The 19545-nt window shown below is 39.7% G+C and overlaps 1 protein-coding gene across 1 annotated transcript; it reads right to left on the reverse strand.

The window, feature by feature from the left end:
- Positions 1–8608: 8608 nt before the first annotated feature.
- Positions 8609–10245, reverse strand: LOC105975537 (uncharacterized). Its single transcript, XM_013000732.2, has one exon. It carries the CDS (start codon positions 10004–10006, stop codon positions 8822–8824), a length of 1185 nt encoding a protein of 394 aa, XP_012856186.2. The 5' UTR covers positions 10007–10245; the 3' UTR covers positions 8609–8821.
- Between the last annotated feature and the right edge of the window lie 9300 nt (positions 10246–19545).

Raw genomic sequence — 19545 nt, forward strand, 5'->3', positions numbered from 1 at the left:
TGCCCGGTGGGTGGAAGGGAGATGGAAGGGGCATATACCTGTGGGACCCACTTCTTGATTGGTTTTAATTTTTTTTCATATTTTATTATATTACTTTATTTATGTATCATAATGGTTTCTTCGACCCTACACGCGGTGAAAAACACCGGGTGGGTCTTCTGCTGCCACGTGTTCTTTTTTTTATTTTTCTAAAACCCCTAAAGGTAAACCCTAGCGGGGAATCTATTATAAAATACAAAAAAGAGACACGTGGCAGCAGAAGACTCACCCGGTGTTTTTCACCGGGTGTAGGGTCGAACAAATCTATCATAATGCGAATCTTAATTTAGATTTTGGTTGTTTGTTTTGTATATTTATTATAATTACGAAATAATCTCTCTTGTTTGCGTAATTACGATCATCTATCAACTATAGTCCATAAATGTCCTTACGCGTCCACTCTTGGAGTGTCACATTTACTGAAATCTTCTAGATTATGTGTAATAATCTCGAGTTTGTACCCGTTTTGTGCGCAAAGGCGGTTTCTGATGCACCACAATCTGATATTTCTAGACAAAAGACACATCTTATGATCATCTTACTTCACTCGAATGTGGTAAAATTGGTACAAATTGGAGAATATTCCACATAATTTATAAGATTTAGTTAAATATGACACTGCGAGAGTAAACATATAAGAACATTCATTGTTAGAAGTGGTTATAATCACCCACATAATATGAAATTTTGTAATTTGATCTTAACTTAGAGCTAGCTGTAATTTTAACAAGATTCTAATTTACTACTACATGGGTTCGAGTAGGAATATTGAAAAGTTTTTACTAGTATCTAAATGACGATATTATTTATATAAAAATATTGGTATTTTACTATATTTTGATGTTGAATATTCCGCTAGTTATCTAATAAAGCTTTTCGGCTTGGATATAAATTACTATATATAATATACCGATTACCACGACATAGTTATTATAAATTATCGAATAAATATTGAAATATCGATTACCACTATATTTGGTGCAGTTTTAGTGGTGTACTATTATCTTACGGTATAGTAATGGTATTGTATCTTCACTACCATAATAATAATCTACCATACCACAATTTTGTATTTGATAAATTAATTAATATATATTTCCTTTTATATTGTTAAACAGAAAAAAAAAATAATCACCACATATTACGAATTAATCAAAAACAAAAAATAATATATAAATTTAATTGTTGTCTTTTATTCTCTTCATATATTTTTGTAAACTCCTTCTTAGCTAGCTCATCTATGTGTTGTTGTCACTCGCTAAAACTGTTTATGCTCACGTACTTTTTTTTTCCAAACTTATTATCGGCAGTTTTCTTCATCTTTTATTTTACTCTCGCCCATCAATTTCTTATGCGTTGCAGCCTATATTTTTGTTTCTTTTGCATTGTAAAATATATGTTTTTACTTAAACCATGGAACTTTCTTATTCACTAGTTTTCGTATATTTTATGTAGATCTTCTAGTAATCGTAAATTACTCAGAGCAAAATTCAAATATAGGTGTATGATCTATATACCCTCAAATTGCTTAATCATCAATTGCATTTGATTAATTTGTTGTGTTTATTTTGTATTTATCTTAATTTTCATATCATTGAAGTCTATCAAAAAAACGAATGATAGAATACCACATATCAATTAGGTCGTATCATAAGTTATGGCAAACAGAATAACAATATACAGCAATTATTGATACAATAATAATATATACAATTTAATACCTCAAAATACAGTATATACGTGGTACTGAGCTCAATGTTTGGTAACGATACCAAAACCACCTAAAAATCACAATTGAAAGTTGAAACTATAGTAATTAATCAATGATTTTGTGTACATCACCCCACTATGACGTTAAACAAATATAATATCATATATTAAAATTAAAAATTTGAATTAAAATTATTGAATGTCACTAGATAGCTATCTTATCTTGTGAATTATTTAATTTCATTAATGTGGAGTAGTGTGACGGCCACCTAATAATAGTGGCTTGTGGAGCAAGTGGACATATTACTTTATCTTGTGAGTGACGTGCCACTTGTCTTGGACTACATGGCAACTTGATTATATTTAAGCATGCCACGTCACCAAATTATGTCCTAATTTTTAGTTATATACATTGATAAGGTCGGATCAACAAACCAAGATATACAACTAATTACATTTTATCATTAGACAACTAATTACTCACACGTCCACGTCACTTGTCGTTATTCACTTAACGAATAGAGTTGCGAGTCGATTCGTAATTTTCAAATTTCCATCAATTTCGAGAAAATGCATTAATTTCAATATTTGATATTCTAAATTTTCTTTTTGAATCTTTTTGGATTGGTGAGTAGTTCTAATACTACACCAATCTTTCACCCTAGAATACCATGATTATCTCCTCCGTACCGACGGCCGCCTTCGAGGCACCACCATTTGTACGTCAAATACACTGTCGGTGTTGAAATAACCCTCCTCACATAAACTGATAATTTCCTGCTCTACGTTCCCGACCAATGCTTTGCATGGCAAAACTTCTTGCATTCGTCCGACACACTCCAGTTTTTCTGCCATCGATTTTAGTATTGTTATGTGACAGTTTACGGAATCAACTATATTTCTTTAATATATAGTCAATTTTTTTTATTTTGAGGTCTAATATACGCTTTTATGTTTTAATCAATTATAGTCGATCAATAAATCAACTACATAAACAACATAGTGGATTTACGTTCAGTTTAATCCTGATATCCACGAAAATCATAAGATAATCTAGAATTCTGCGAAAAAAATGTAGTCATCACTAATTATTTTTACATGATGTACCTATCTCAATGCAATAAAAGAAGAATACAAAATATGTATCTCTAAATTAAATCTCACAAAACCCTACTTAAGAAACTTCACTTCCACGTGCAATGCATGTTAAATAAACAATCCTTAAAACATCCAAAGAAATTTGACGTGGCCTAGGTACATTTAATCTGTGTAACGGAAAATAGTGCAAACCATAATTTATTTCACGTTTTCAATAACTTTGTCGCGAGACTAGTATTATGATTTATTTATTCTATTTGACAATATTCCATACATTTTATTAGCAAGATACATTTTATCTATATTAATGTACGTACAGGGCTGGTTCTGAGAGGAGGCGATCGCCTAAAGCCCCTGGATTTTTTTAAAAATTTAGGGCCCCCAAATTCTTTTATACCCTTAATATATGTTAGCATTTATCCAAAAAAAAATTATATTATATATATAATTATTGAGAACACCAATTCATTAATAGATATAAATCAACGATTGTTACTAGCTAGTATTTATGATTCTTCTAATTATGGGGCCCCTAATTATTAAATTTACAATGTATTAGTTATTTATTTTTATATATATTCACTAGCTTTAGTGCTACTTCAAACAACTTATCCTTAAAAAAAATAGAGGGTGCTGCCCCCGAACCCCCGCAAAGTTTAATTAATCCCACTATATCACAAATTTCTAGTCTTGTCATTGGCTTTATACCTTACAAAAACGAGTTAACATCGAGTTTATGAAGTTTTAAGAAAACAAATGAGTTTTATATTAGATTTTAGAAGGACCCCATTTTTTTACCGTCTTCAAATCTCGCCTAAAACCCCCAAAATCTCGGGGACGGCGCAGTGTATGTATATGTGTTAACTATAAACGTATGTACATAGTCACATGCATGTATAAATTTTTTTTGCGGTTTATAATAAAAAAATATTTTATCTCTCTAAAACTCCAATACTTCTCAAAATACTCCAATATGTGTTAACTATATTGGAGTGTTAACTATAAACGTATGTACATAGTCACATGCATGTATAAAATATTGGAGTATTTTGAGAAGTATTGGAGTTTTAGAGAGATAAAATATTTTTTATTATAAACCGCAAAAAAAAATTTCTAACGGTAAATAGCATTTCATTAATTATTTGATTGCATCCGGCCATATTTCCGTTGCATTAACGGACAAAGGCGGCGGTCACTTCAGCTTAACGACAAAATAAATGAGGAATGAGCACGTGGGATTAGTGTTTGCCTAATTATTTATTTAATTATATAATTCGAATTTCCGTAATGATTTTTACTTTTTGCACTTACAGTGAACAAAAAGGCCTTGCCTCGTTGCATCTTGGTAACTTCTTGGATGCATCATCTCTTGCGTAATTAAGGAAAACAAAATACGAGGTTAAAATAATAAAAAGAATAAAAAAATGGTGATGTAATTTCCACGTCATTTTCAAGCTTGTCCATACCCTGAAAGCTGGCAACCAGGTGGCGAGGGCGATGTTGATTTGATAAATTAATAGTGTATATCTTTTTGCTATATATATATTTTATGATTTGATTTAATTCTTTTTTTTTTTTGGTATAAATTTTTCAATTGGTTTGAATGATAAGTTAATTACATGTTCAAATAAAATTATAATTAATTGCAATATATTCCCTACTTATTACTACTAGTGGAGCCAGGATTTTAAGTTTGGGATGGCTAAATATACTAAAAAATTATGGGGCAGCCGTTCAAGCTATTGTATATGCACGTTTTTTTTATATTTATATATAAAAAATAGAAATTTCAAAAATGTTGGGGTCATGGCCCCTCCGGCTCTACACTGGCTCCACCACTTATTATCTGTAAGGAAAAAGGCAATTAGAGATAATTTGATGTGTTAATTAGTCATTAGTCATTAGTCACAATTAATAGAGAGGACAAAAGTTAGTTTATTTGTTCGGCGACGAAGTTGGGAACATAGATATATCAATCGTTTCAAGACCTAACATAACATTAATTTGCTTAAGGTAGAGTTTAGCTACGTTAGACTTGTTAATAGGGATGGCAACGGGTCGGTTCTGGGCCGGGTTTGTCTAAACCTAAGACCCGACCCATGAAAAATATATAAACTCAAGACCCACCCCAACCCGCTTTAGCTTAGACCCAGACCCGCCCGAACCCAAACCCTAACTAAACGGTTACAACCCGCCAGACCCGCTAGACCTATTGACATACAAAAGTTTAATATTTTTTAACTTTCATAACATTTTGCTTGTATATTTTTACGAAATAATTTCAATACTAAAATACAATATTTTAAAAAATCTCTACAAGTGACATAACATAACAATAAAATTACAATTAATTATATTTAACTTCGATAATTAGTAAAATTCAAAATGCAAGACAATTAGCAGTGGTCGACAAGTGATAAATATTACTCACAAGAAATGAGATTCGAAAAATAAAATATTGAAAATAGGTAAATGAGAATAGACAAGATGAAAATTGATAGTTTGATAAATGAAACTCGAAATTATATATATATATATATATATATATATATATATATATATATATATATATATATATATATATATATATATATATATATATATATATATATATATACGGGTCGGTTCCGGGTCGGTTCCAATAAGACCCTTAACCCGACCCAGAACCATCCGGTTCTAGAAACTTAAACCCATTAGACCCAGAACCATTTAACTGACCCAGACCCGCCCCAAACGGGTCGGTTCCGGCCGGTCCAAGACCCGCCAAACCCGTACCCATTGCCATCCCTACTTGTTAAGTTAAGGTAATGTAGACTACTCATGTTCGGTTAAGGGTATTAATGTAATTACAATAATGGTATGCTACACATTTTTTTATTTTTGGGAAAATTACGACCATCCTTGAAGTAATGTTGAGTTACGAAAAAAATCTCTCATATTTCGGTAATTACAATTATTCCCCTCAACTATGAATCTTCTTACATGTTTACCCTTATGGTGTCAAATACAACATAATCTTCTAGATTATGTGGAATGTTATTTAGTTTGTACTCATTTTGAGCAAAAAATGCAATTTGTAATGCACTGCAATCTGATATATACAAGCCCAAAAACACATTTCATGATCATCTTACTTTCAAAATATGGGGCTCAAATGGGATAAAACGGATACAAACTTTAGCAGATTCCATATAATTTGGAAGATTCAACTAAATTTGACATCGCAAGGGTGAACGTGTAAGAAGATTCATATTTGAGAGGTGGTTATAATTACCCATACATAATGGGTTCTTTCGTAATTTGAACTTACCTCAGGGGTGGTCATAATTTACCCTTGATTTTTTCTATTTTGTCTATTTATAGCGAAGTTCTTTTTCCTAATATTTGCAATTTTTTTTTGTTTGATTCTCTATTTTAGTTTCAATATAAATCATTTCTCTTTCTTTTTTTATTTTTTCTGTGCTATTCAAATTGTTTAACGAGGTAAAATTTACTATACTTAAAACTCGAGTATACACAATTCATGATCACTTCTTATAAGCTACACTTGGTAAAGTCTACACGGGCGTAAATTTTATTGTTCATCTTCACACACCAATTATAAGATGTTGATTTGGTCGTGTTGGTAGCAAATTTGAAAATTGACAGTGAACTTTTGTAAGTATTTTAATAAAATGCAGCAGTGAACTTCTGAAAATTGGTTGTCTAATTGTAATCACCAACTTTTTGTGCATAAATTTGTAGTACGAGTATTTGATAATACGTTGATTAAATTTATATTTGAGTGATTTTAGTCATGTAGTTGGTGAAAGTAAAAAAAGAAATGCCTATTAGTTTTATCTAAATTATGTAAAGTCATATGCAATTACTCATTAGATTGTTTAATTAAATAAGTGAAAATAATTGTAATTTAGACACCGCATATAAATAAATGGCATATATGAATTTTCATTCTCTAGAAACCGATCGTATCTATACGTGTTCGGTTTTGGCCGAAAACCGAACTAAACCGTATCGTGCACACCCCTAGCTAGTTTAAAGCATGAATAGGTGAAATCCTAACGTGAAATATTAAATGGGCCCTGAAGTCTATAAATTGGGCTTTATTATATTTCTTTAGAAATAATTATTTCCAAGTTTTTATGAGCTCAGCCCAATAAGTTTCTTCTGGACTTTGGGTTTGAGCAGCTTTACTTTACATTAGCTCTCAATAATTATAAGCGAATATTTATAAGGGCAATAGGTAAAATCGAGTAATAAAAATTAGGCGTGACAAAAAAACTCGATCGACTAGATATTTGTGGAGGGGCTCGATAATTACCGTTTACAATAATTCACTTTCTACTCTCCTGCCATCTCTCTGAAAAAGAACCTCTCAATCTTTTATATTAGAAATTGTCCCGAAAGCCACCTTGTTGAAAAGATTTACAGCGAAAAATAAGTGCATCACATGAGGATCGGGATACACATCATGTTTATGTGTCATACTCTCTTGTTGTGCAGTAGTTAAACACATGTTCCACGTCTGAATCGGTCGTCCACCTCCACGATCTACGCCCAATGCAGGTGTCCACCCGGGGGTGGGAACGAGCCGAGCTCGGCTCTTTTGGCGAGCTCGAGCTCATCGAGCCAATTTTTTTTGGCTCGAGCTCGAGCTCAGGCTTATTTAATTTATTTTTTTATTTTTTTTTATTTTTTTTATTATTTAATTTTTTTACTAAAATCATTTTATTTGTTATTAAAAATTATTCATAGGAAAATAAAAAAAATATAAAATAAATAATGAACTCTAGTTATATATTTTTTATTTTTTCTATTATTATTATTATATTTTATATTATTATGAATTATTTAAGTAATATAGATTTGTTTCTATTTAAATACTAGATATATTTATTATTATAGAGTATAGACTATTTACTATTTACTTCATAATAATAATAATATATATATATATATATATATATATATATATATATATATATATATATGTGTGTGTGTGTGTGTAAAAAGAAAAAAAAAAAAAAAAAAAAAAAAAGAAGGCAGCTCGCGAGCCGACGACGTTTTGGGCTCGAGCTGCTCGAGGTCGAAAAACCCGAGCTCGAGTTCGAGCTTTTTTCGAGCTGGCTCCTCGAGTTCGTGAGCCGACTCGGCTCGTTTACCACCCCTAAGTCCACCCACCAAGCACACGCCCAAATGGGGTGCAAAATTCATTTTCACGCCTAAATTGGGTGAAGATTTTGAATTTTGCACCCTATTTTAGGCGTCCAAGCTCCGAAACTTCAAGAAAAAAAAAAAAAAAAAAAACCTAGAATTCGATTTCTAAAGGTTATTAACATGTAATTACAAAACAACTATGATTAGTCGATACATAAGTGATTTGGAGTAGAAACTACCTTGAGATTGTCAATGATTTTGGAATTTACAATGACTATGAGAGGATATGTGATGTGAGTATGTTTTTGAGATTTGGGGGTTTGGTGATTTTTAGATGGGTTTGAGTGGTGTTAATGAACGGTCTTCACTAATCTAAGTACCGTAAAAATCATTTCAGATACTTCAAGTATCCGATTTAGAGTTCGGATACTTGAAATATGAAAAATGGATGGGGAGTTTGCCTTGATTCGGTCGGTACGGTAATGGTTAGACGTTGGTTTTTTTCGATTTTTTTTCTTCCATCACCCCTAATTGATTAAACATCATGATTCCTTAAAATCACAGCTCGAAGATTTGGCAAAGTGAAGTGAATGCATAGACATCGAAAAAAGATTAGTGACAATTTGATTAATTACACAAACAAAATATATAATATATACTAGAGAATACAATTTGAAATTTATAATTTTTCAAAACAAAAACACCCAAACAATCAAAATACATTATCTAAATAATATTTTAGAGTTTCTTTTGATATCAAACTTGCAAAACTTCCCTTGGAATCCTTCGTATATTCAAGAAACAACACCATAATTAATTAGCACGGATATAAATCCTCGCCGCCCGCATCACCACCACCACCACCATCAGCAAACCCACCACCACCACCATCACCGAACAAGCCACCGCCACCACCATCGCCGCCGCCACCAATCATTTCTTGCACGACGGTCTGAGCCACTGCCTGCGCCGCACCTTCGACAATTCCTTGCATTGCCGCCATCATCATATTGTTTCCAAACCCACTATTCTTTTGACCTTGATTATTATTATTATTATTATTCTGCTTAGTGGGCCCCACATAACTTCCATTATTCATCATCGGCTGTTGATTAATTCCCGGCCCGGATCCGTATATTTGACCCGGAGCAACCTGACCCGGTATAACCTGACCCGGTACAAACTGACCCTGATTAACGCCGCCGTAAGGATAGTTTCCTGCGCTCACACTGTGCACCAAATGAGGATGTTGCTGCGGCGGAGGTACCGCCGCCGCCGCCGCCGCCGCCGCCGGCTGCGGCGGCCCCATGAAGCCGTTGACTTGGGCGGCGGGGTTCATCCCGCCGCTGCTTGCGCTGTGCACAAACTGATGTTGATGATGATGGAGAGATGAGCTCGCCGGCAGCGAGTGGTGCTGCTGCAGCGTCGGGCGAGGGGCGGCGGCGCAGCCCAAATGAACGTCGTACTCACAAGAATTGCAGCGGTACAGCCACTGCTTGGATCCGATTTTGCGGCAGATATCGCAGGAGAATCCGCTGGCGTGCGCGTACGGGTTCTTGAAAGTCAGCTCGAGATCGCACGTGGCGTGGGAGTGGTGCCTGATTTTCAGCGGCTTGACGGCGCAGCTGACGTGGAGGTCGTACTCGCAGCGGATGCAGTGGTAGCTCCACCCGTCGCCGCCGCGGCCGCAGCCGTCGCAGCTGAAGGCTCCTCCCGGGTAGGAGGCGGCGGCGAGGAGGGTGAGGGTGCACCCGCCGTGGGAGGGGTGGGTGATGAGCTGGGGGAGCTTGGCGCACGTGTGGTGAAGGGTGAAGCTGCAGGGCTGACACGTGTACATGGTCCCACTGGCTTGGAGCTTGCATCCCGTGCAGAGGGTTTGCGGGTGGTAGATTGTGGTGGGGTGGAGCTCGTGGGGGTGGGTGAAGTGCTTCAGCGTTGTAGACGCTGGTGGCGCCGCCGCGGGCGCCGCCGTGGGGGATGGGTTGGCCGTCACCCGGCCCATGTTGTAGTGTGTGTAAATGTGTGAAATATGTGTGAGTGGTGGAAATGATTCAATTAATTAAAGAAGCAGATGGAGTTGACTTTTGATGTTGGCAAATTAAAGTCAACTGTTCGAACGCGTTTCCCTGTGGGATGATTTGATAAGGTAAAAATAAATTGGATTTATATATACAAAATTTCAATACATATCTACATCTGACAGCTACTGAGTTTTGAACGAGTCAAATCGTGTGGAATTAACGTTGGTATATTTATTGTTTGTCATTATTAAATCGACATAATTTATACTTACTGAAAACAATTTCTCAGAATTATCAAAAAAAAAAGAAAACAATTTCTCAGACTTACATGCATGAGTTTTTTTTTTTTTCTTCTTCTTTTTCTTTGTAACTTATCATGTAATCTAACGAATTATATGTTATCTTATTTCTTATCATACTTTTTTATGTTTATAAATAATAAGACAAATTCCCGTAACCGTTCAACTATGTATTATCTTACGAAAAAACCTTTTTAGAGGTAAATTTAGGGATGTTAATTCGATAAAACAGATCCGAAATTTCGGTACGCCAATATTTCATACCGTTTACTGAACTGAATATACGATTTGGTTCGGTAAGTAACTGAATTACATAAATTTTATGTAAAAATATTTAAAAGGAGGGGGTGACAGTAATTACGTAAATAAAATGACAATTTTCGTAATCTGATCATACCTCGGGGGTGACCGTACGTAATTTTCTAAATAATAATAGAAATAACTTGATTACATTTTGTTCAAACTCCACGAATAATTTGAACATTATTACTTCAAAAAATAATTTGTTAAAAATATTGTTTTCGTCCGTGGGGCTTGCGTCTTCTCCAAAGCAACTTGGTCCGAACTCCGGTGAGAATACCTGCAACGCCGGGAGGGGTTCCCGGCGGGAAAGCTCCGACGATCAAGTCAGTGATCGGAATAGGAAAAATATGTATGCAATGTAAAAATAGTGATTAACGTATATCTCCCCTGCGTGTGTTTGAAGAGCCTTCTATTTATAGATGAGGAAACCTTGGCCTCCAAGGTTTCCTTTTTTAGGGTTTCCTCCTACCCTCAAGTCACACGTTTTGGGCCTTTAATTATCCTGGGCTCGTTTTGCCTCGAGTTGATATTGGGCCTGCGAGCTGAGGTACCCCATTTCGCCTCTGAGATCGTACGACCTAACGACCTCTTCCGCCTTACTGGGCTAAGTTACCATGGGCTTACCATTGTGGGCTTAATATTATTTGATCTTTTCATAATGGCCCGTATCAGCCCGTATCAACTACTCCCCCCTACTCCTTAATTATCGGACGAGAAGACTCTGTGTTATCTCGTTTGATAAATATGGAGTATGAGATGCGAAGTAATAGCTCGTTTTTAACTTTTACTTTTGATGGGGAAACGGGCCTCCCGCCTCTGGCCGTCCTATCAATCAATGCGGTCGATTCGAGTTCCCTAGGTCATAATGAGGGGATTTCAATCGGTGCTTTTTGCGTCGAGTTCGAGGCGGCCTGCTTTTGATCTCGTTCGTCCGAATGGGTGGTTGAGATTTAATTTCCCTTCATCTCTTTCCCTATAAATACCCAGCTTGCCCAATTTGTAAAATTTTTTTCCTTTTTCCCTACGCGTTCTTCCTCCTATTTGCTTTCTGGTGATTTTATTCTCTGAGACAGAGTTTTTCCTTCCTCGAGCCTACTCCTTTCCCCGGTCAAGGTACTGCTTCTTTCCCCCATCTCTTATTACCCCTGCCTTTACTCTTCGAATTGATAATGTCTGCCCATTCTCCTGACCCATTTGGCCAAAAAGTGCCCTCCGGGGAGGGGGGTGGAAACCCCGCCTTTTCTATCTCTTCTTCGTCGGAGGAGGGACCTTACTTCTCCCCTTCGGGTAAACTCTTGGAACGACCCAAGAAGAGGGGCAAGAAAGAGGTTTCTTCTTCCGCGAGGAGTGGCTCGCCTTCATTATCCGAAGGACGAGATTTGGATGACCAATGGGGGCCCAGCACCTTAAGCGAAGTAGATCTCACTAACTTAGCCCGCGACATAGGCCTCCCTACCGATGTCGAATTAGTTTTACCCTCGCGAAGTGATCGCCCCTTAAACCCTCCTTTAGGTTTCAGCACTTGGTTTTCGGAGCAATTCTACTTCGGTCTTTCTTTCCCCATCTCGCCTTGGTTCTCTGAAATTGCCCAGCTATGTAACGTGTCCCTTAACCAATTCCACCCTCATGCTATAATAATCATGACTGGGTTTCGCATGCTGTGCGCCTGGTCGGGGGTAATTCCTACACCAGCTCGTTTCCGGAGCGTTATGGTGTTAAAGAATTCTAGTCCCTTTCATGTTTCCGTCTCAGCCCGTCCGGGTTTTAAGATACTAATGCCACCTAACAAGACCGACGGGTGGCAGGGTCATTACTTTTTTGCGAAAAATCCCGTCGATGCCCCCTACCTATGCCCTTGGCTCGCTACCTTGCCCGAGAAGAAAAGGGGAAAACCTTTGGCAGTTGACGACTGCCTGTTAAAAATGATATCTCATTTCCAGCCGAGCTACGGTGTCCTGGATAGCCTCACCAGCTTTCCGCCGATGCTTCGTCATTTCTATTTTCATGACAACGGCACATATTCCTTAACCCGGGAAGATTTAGGTGGGTTTGGTCGCGATACCTGTCTTTATTTCGGTTTATTGTGTTATCTTGGATGCGTGTTTTCGTCATCTCGTTAATTCCGTATTTATCTGTTATGCGCCTCATTTACTTATCCTGTTTTTTCCAATTTTGTGGATAGATTTGAGGATGAAGAGGATGTTCCGATGTGACAAACCTGCTACTCGCCCATCCGAACCGGAGCCGGGGTTCGAAGCGTTCGAATTCCAGCGTCCTCTGGTCGCTGAATCTGAGAAGCACTCCTCGGAGGAAGGGGCTCTAAGACCCAGGCCTCCCAAGAAAAATGCTGCACCTCCTCGCGCCCGAGGTGGGCCGCGTGCTGAGGATTCTGAACCTCCTCGGCGGTCTTCTGCCATAGTTCTGGCCTCCTCGCCACCTCCTCCTTCAACCGAAGAAGTGGTGGAAAAAGAGCCCGCTCCGAAGAAGCGGAGAACTGACTTGGCCCTTGGGCCGGCTGGGTCGTCCTTACCTGCCGGTTTTGGACTTCATCTCTTCCAAAACGCGGAGAATGCTATTGCCGTGTGTCGGTCTTTGGCCTTTCCCACCGATGTTGCCCATTTCGGGCAGATGAGTAAGGGCGACCGACTCGAGCTACTTCTTCACAACATTACACAGGTTTGTCTTATTTCGGACATGCGAACCAATTCCTTAATTTCATATCTTTTATTCAGGGCTAACCTTGTTTGAATTTCTTATACATGTAGCAATTCGCCATCGCTTTCTCGGGTCCTTTGGGGTGGGATGATGTCTCGCGTGAGGCGTACGACAACCAAAAAAAGGAGGTGACTCAACTTCGAAAAGAAGTTCGAGGCCTGAAGAAGAGTTTGACGATGTCGGAGTCGTCGAATGAGGGGTTGTTTGCCGAGGTGAAGAGGCTGCAGGAGAGGGAGAAGATCTTGCAGGCGGAGAAGGACTCCCTGGTTTCTCACGTCACCAGCCTAGAGGAAAAAGCCAAAGGACTTTCCAACGAGCTGTACGCAGCCGGAGTGCAGGCTTCTACTAATTTCGCCGAAGGGGTGAAAGAGGGACAAAGGTTGTTTCCGGGGTCGCCTGAGGGTCTCCGTTTTATTGAAGAGTTCGTTCGTCGCTTCTTTCACCGGTTATGGCGTTCGACTACTTTCACCCGAGAAGCTTCAGGGTTGGCTCGTTTCTTCTTCTCATCGGCGGTTGCGGCTGTTCGAAAGAGGTTAGGTGGTGCCGGCATCGAATTCCCGCTGGTGGAAAATGAACTAGCCGAGGACCTTCCCGATGACGTGATCCCGGGTTTTGAGGGGGATGTTAATGAGGATCCCAACTTGGAATGGTGGAGGCCGGTTTACCAAGGCCTTGTTGAAGAGTTTTCTCGTCAAGGGGCCATTACTGACTTTGCTGGGGACATTGAGGCCCTTGGGACGGCGATTAGCCCCCATGGTGCGCAGCCAGACCTCGTCTCATCACCCCCTCCGGATGCTGAGAGTCGAGGCGAAGCAGATGCGGCTGTCCCGAAATGAGCCATAGAAAAGACTTAGCCATTTCTTTTGCTTGAATTTTGATTATGTATTTCTAAAACATTATTTGCTTTGTTTCTTTTTACTATGTATCCTTAACAATTCCTCCGTTTTTTGTATGCCAACATGTTGGAAGTTCCTTTTTTCTCCAAGTTTAATTTGAGCTTTTATATTCGTCTTGTCTTGACCTCGAATTTAGCCCATATTTCCATATTCCAGATGATTCTCATTGGTGATTATCCTTTAAGCTTATCAGTCAATTTGATCTCGGAAAACTGTGTTTATATTTTAAGTTAACTTAATTCTTGATCCCACCAGTTCGCTTACGAATACGCGACTTAGCGCTGCAGCGGAACACGCGAATTAACGTCACAATAAAGCATGCGATTTAACTACTTAGTGAAACACGCGATTTAATGCCACAATAAAACACGCGATTTAACGCCACGATGAAACACGCGAATTAACACCACAATGAAACACGCGAGTTAACGCCACAACGAAACACGCGATTTAACGCCACAATAAAACACGCGATTTAACGCCACGGTAAAATACGCGAGTTAACGCCACAATGAAACACGCGAGTTAACGCCACAATGAAACACGCGATTTAACGCCACAATGAAACACGCCATTTAACGCCACAATGAAACACGCGAGTTAACGCCACAATGAAACACGCGATTTAACGCCACAATGAAACACGCGAGTTAACGCCACAATGAAACACGCGATTTAACGCCACAATGAAACACGCGAGTTAACGCCACAATGAAACACGCGATTTAACGCCACAATGAAACACGCGATTTAACGCCACAATGAAACACGCGAGTTAACGCCACAATGAAGCACGCGAGTTAACGCCACAATGAAACACGCGATTTAACGCCACAATGAAACACGCGATTTAACGCCACAGTAAAATACGCGAGTTAACGCCACAGTAAAACTTAAATAAATAACACAAGGATTTTTTAACGTGGAAACCCTCCAAATGAGGAGAGAAAAAACCACGGGGCCTAGCCCAGATCGGAAAATGGATGTTTATTAATGGTTGTTTGCATGTACAAGGTGTGTCTCGATTTCTCTGACTTAATTGCCTCTATCTTCTTTCTCTCTCTCTCTTTTTTTTTTTTTTTTTTTTTTTTTTTTTTTTTTTTTTTTTTTTACGCGAAGAAGCGTTTCAAATGGATGACATTCCATGCCCGTGGCAATGGTTTTCCTTCTACGTCTGCCAGCTCGTATCCTCCACCAGCCAAATATTTTGTGACCATGTATGGTCCTTCCCAATTGGCCTCTAACTTTCCTGTGTGCTTTAGTGCGTCAGCTCGTCGTAGGACGAGATCACCGATCTGGAATGAACGAGGTCGTACCCCTTGATCGTATCGAGCTTTGATCAGGTTCTTACTTCGTTCCATGTGTAGATACGCCGCTTCTCGTAGGTCAAAAGCCTCATCCAGCTGTGTCCTCAAGGCATCATCGTTTGTCTTTTCATCAAATGTGCCGATGCAGAGTGTGTCCATTGCCACCTCGACCGGGATAACAGCATCGGTTCCGTAGGTTAACCGAAATGGTGTCTCGCCAGTAGCTGCTTTGACTGTTGTCCGGTAAGACCAAAGGACTGAGGGCAGCTCGTCTACCCAGCTTCCCCCTAGCTCGTCCAGTCTCTTCTTCAAACCGTTGACAATGGTCCGGTTTGTGGATTCTACTTGACCATTAGCCTGGGGGTGCGCTACCGCCACGAATTTCTGTGTTATCTTCATTTCCTCGCACCATGCGCGAATTTTCTTGCCGTTGAACTGAGTGCCATTGTCCGATACGATGCTTCTAGGCAGACCAAACCGACAACAGATATTCTTCCAGACGAAGTGCATGACCTCGTCCTCTGATATTTTTGATAAGGCCTCAGCTTCGACCCATTTAGTGAAGTAGTCTACCGCAACAATGATGAACTTTTTCCGGCCAGTGGTTTGAGGGAATGGTCCTACTAGGTCAATCCCCCATTGAGCAAAGGGACATGGGGCACTCATGATAATCATCTCTTCCCCCGGTTTATGGATAAGTGGGGCATATTTTTTGCATTGTGCGCAGTGTTGAACGTATCGGTGTGCGTCTTCTTTCATGCCGGGCCAATAATATCCTGCCCGATATAACTTCTGTATGAGGGCCCGAGCTCCTCCGTGCTCACCGCAACCACCTCGGTGTACTTCGTCAAGGACGTGTTTAGCCTCCTGCTTTCCCAAGCATCTCGCATCTATTGTAGCGAAATTCCTTTTATATAATATCTCGTGCCGCACGTAAAAGTGCCTCGCTTTATATGCCAATCGATGTTGTTCCCTTTTTGTGCCAGTTCGCTCTCCTCTGAAATACTTGAACAAAGGTGTTCTCCAGTCAGGTTCTTCATCGATCAGCATGACTCCCGATGTCGGGGTAGGGGCAATGAGGATAGTGATTTTTCTTTCAACACAGTCAGCGACTGACGACCCGATTTTAGCGAGGAAGTCGGCACGTTGGTTGTCGTTCCTCGGGAGTTGATGCACCGTGCAGGCTTCGAAGGTTTCTTGTACTGCTCGAGCTTTATTCACATACCCCTTCATTCTATCATTTTTTACTTCGTAATCCCCCTCTAGTTGGTGTATCACCAATTGTGAGTCAGAGTATATCCGCACCACTCGCGCTCCGAGCTCCTGAGCGATCTCCATACCTCGGATGAAGGCTTCGTACTCTGCTTCATTATTGGAAACTCGAGGTAATCGGACGGCAAACTCGACCTCCGTTCCTGTGGGATCGATGACTATTATTCCTGCCCCTGCTCCTGTTGCTGTAGATGACCCATCTACGTAAATTTTCCACTCCTTCTCGATAGGTATTCGGGTAGTCTCCCGGATGAAATCTACCAGTGCTTGTCCTTTGACCGAGGTACGGGGTTGATACTGAATCTCGTACTGTCCTAATTCGATGGCCCATTTAACAATTCGTCCTGACGCAGTAGGTTGGCCCAGGGTTTGCCGAAGTGGTAGACTTGTACGGATTACCATGGTATGCGACAGGAAGTAAGGCCGGAGTCGTCGCGTGGTGAGGACCAGAGCATACGCTATTTTTTCGACTTCAGAATATTTGCTTTCCGACGTAGTCAGGATTTTACTAGTATAGTAGATCGGCTTTTGCTGGTTATTCACCTCTTTGAACAAGACCGAGCTGATTGATTCGTCGCCTACCGATAGGTATACGAACAGAGTTTCGCCCTTTCCAGGAGTGCTAAGAATCGGCAGACAAGTGAGGGATCGTTTTAATGCATCGAATGCGAGCTGGCACTCGTTAGTCCATTCGAACTGAGCTGTTTTCCTCAATATTTTAAAGAAAGGTAGACTCTTATCAGCCATCCGTGATATAAACCGAGCTAGGGCTACTACCTTCCCTGCTAAGGATTGAACTTCTTTGATGGAGCGAGGGGGTGTCATCTGGAGTACGGCCTCAACCTTATCCTGGTTCACCTTAATACCTTCTCGATTAACGACATATCCCAGAAATTTTCCAGCTTGTACTGCGAATGCACACTTCGCGGGGTTCAATTTCATTCCGTATAGACGAAGGGTGGCAAAGGTCTCAGCTAGATCTGCGAGGTGCGTAGAACGCCTTTTGCTTTTAACTAGCATGTCATCAACGTAGACTTCGATGTTGCGTCCGAGTTGAGCCCGAAACATTCTATCCATCAATCGCTGATACGTGGCCCCTGCATTTTTCAAACTGAAAGGCATTACCACGTAGCAGTAAGTACCCGTGGCCGTGACAAAACTTACTGCCGGCTGGTCCTTTTCGTCCAGTGGAATCTGGTGGTATCCTTGCGAAGCATCCATCATACTAAGTAGTTCGCACCCGGCAGTGGCATCTACAAGTTGATCTATGCGAGGTAAGGGATAATCGTCCTTTGGGCAAGCCTTGTTTAAGTCCCTGAAGTCGATGCACATTCGCCACTGGCCGTTGGCTTTCTGTACCAAAACTGCGTTGGACAGCCATGTGGGGAATTGGATTTCCCTGATATGTCCGATGTCCAGAAGTCGCTGAACCTCCTTGTGTATGATTTCGTCCTTTTCGGTACCGAAGTGCCGTCGTTTTTGTTTGACGGGTCTACACTCAGGTCGCAAATTGAGCCTGTGCACAACAGTACGAGGTGAGATACCGGTTAGGTCACTTGGTTGCCATGCGAAGATGTCTTCATTAGATCGTAGTAACGCTATCAGCTCGTCTCGGAGAGATGGTTCTAAATCCTTGCTTATCCGGGTTTGTTTCATCATACCGGGGACGAGGTCAATCATCATCAATTCGTCCATAGGTTGTACATGATTAATCTTATCTTCGGGGTCAATTCGGGGGCGTTTTTCGTCCCCCAAATCTTCTTTGGTGAGAGTGTCTCGTCGCCCTCTCTCTGCTACCCTAACCATCTCAACATAACATGATCTCGACTGGGCTTGATCTCCTCTGACCTCCCCTACCATTCCGTCGACTGGGAACTTGAGCTTCTGATGAATAGTTGAGGGGACCGCCCGAAAGGTATGCAGCATTGGTCGTCCTATTACGATGTTATACGAAGTCGGCGATCCTTCCACGATGACAAAATTAACAGCTTGGGTGCGGGTTCGAGGTGGCGTTCCTATAGTGACAGGGATTTTAACCTGTCCAATTGGTGTTAGGGATCCTCCTGTGAACCCGAATATCGGAGTGGTGACGGGGAAAACTGGGAGATCGAGTTCCATTTGCAGGAAGCACTCGTAAGTAGGGATGGCAAAAAAATCCGAACCGCTAGCTATCCGCGGGTATCCGCTCCGTTTAAAACCCGTTACCGAAACCATTAGGGTTTGGTAACGGTTTTGGTAAAAGAAAAGAAAACCGTCATGGTTTTGGTATGGTTCTGGTTTTACCTTTACGGTCATGGGTACCCGACCATTTAATATATATATATATATATATATATATATATATATATATATATATATATATATATATATATATATATATATATATATATATATATATATATATATATATATATATATATATATATATATATATATATAATTCAACAATATGAATAAAAAAAATAGTTTTACGAAATTTTAAATAAAGTATTAAATAATTTAGGGAGGATATGTTTGTATAATTTAATTTTTTTTTTCTTTTTTTCTTCCTCTGTTCTGAGAGTTACTTAAACGTTGTCGGACCTAAAGTTATTTTTTATTACCATAATTTAAATGGTAAATGGGTACCCGTGGGTACCCGGATATTCATGGTAATGGTTCTGGTATTTCCATTAAATTTTTAAAAAGGTTTGGTATGGTCATGGTTTGAGCTATATTAAATGGTAAT

Source organism: Erythranthe guttata, chromosome 9, assembly GCF_056151865.1.
Source record: "Erythranthe guttata isolate IM_541 chromosome 9, IM_541, whole genome shotgun sequence".
NCBI lineage: Eukaryota > Viridiplantae > Streptophyta > Magnoliopsida > Lamiales > Phrymaceae > Erythranthe > Erythranthe guttata.

What these genes read in the sequence shown, in the direction of transcription:
- LOC105975537 (XM_013000732.2), bottom strand. Translation starts at nt 10,006, where the DNA reads ATGGGCCGGGTGACGGCCAACCCATCCCCCACGGCGGCGCCCGCGGCG.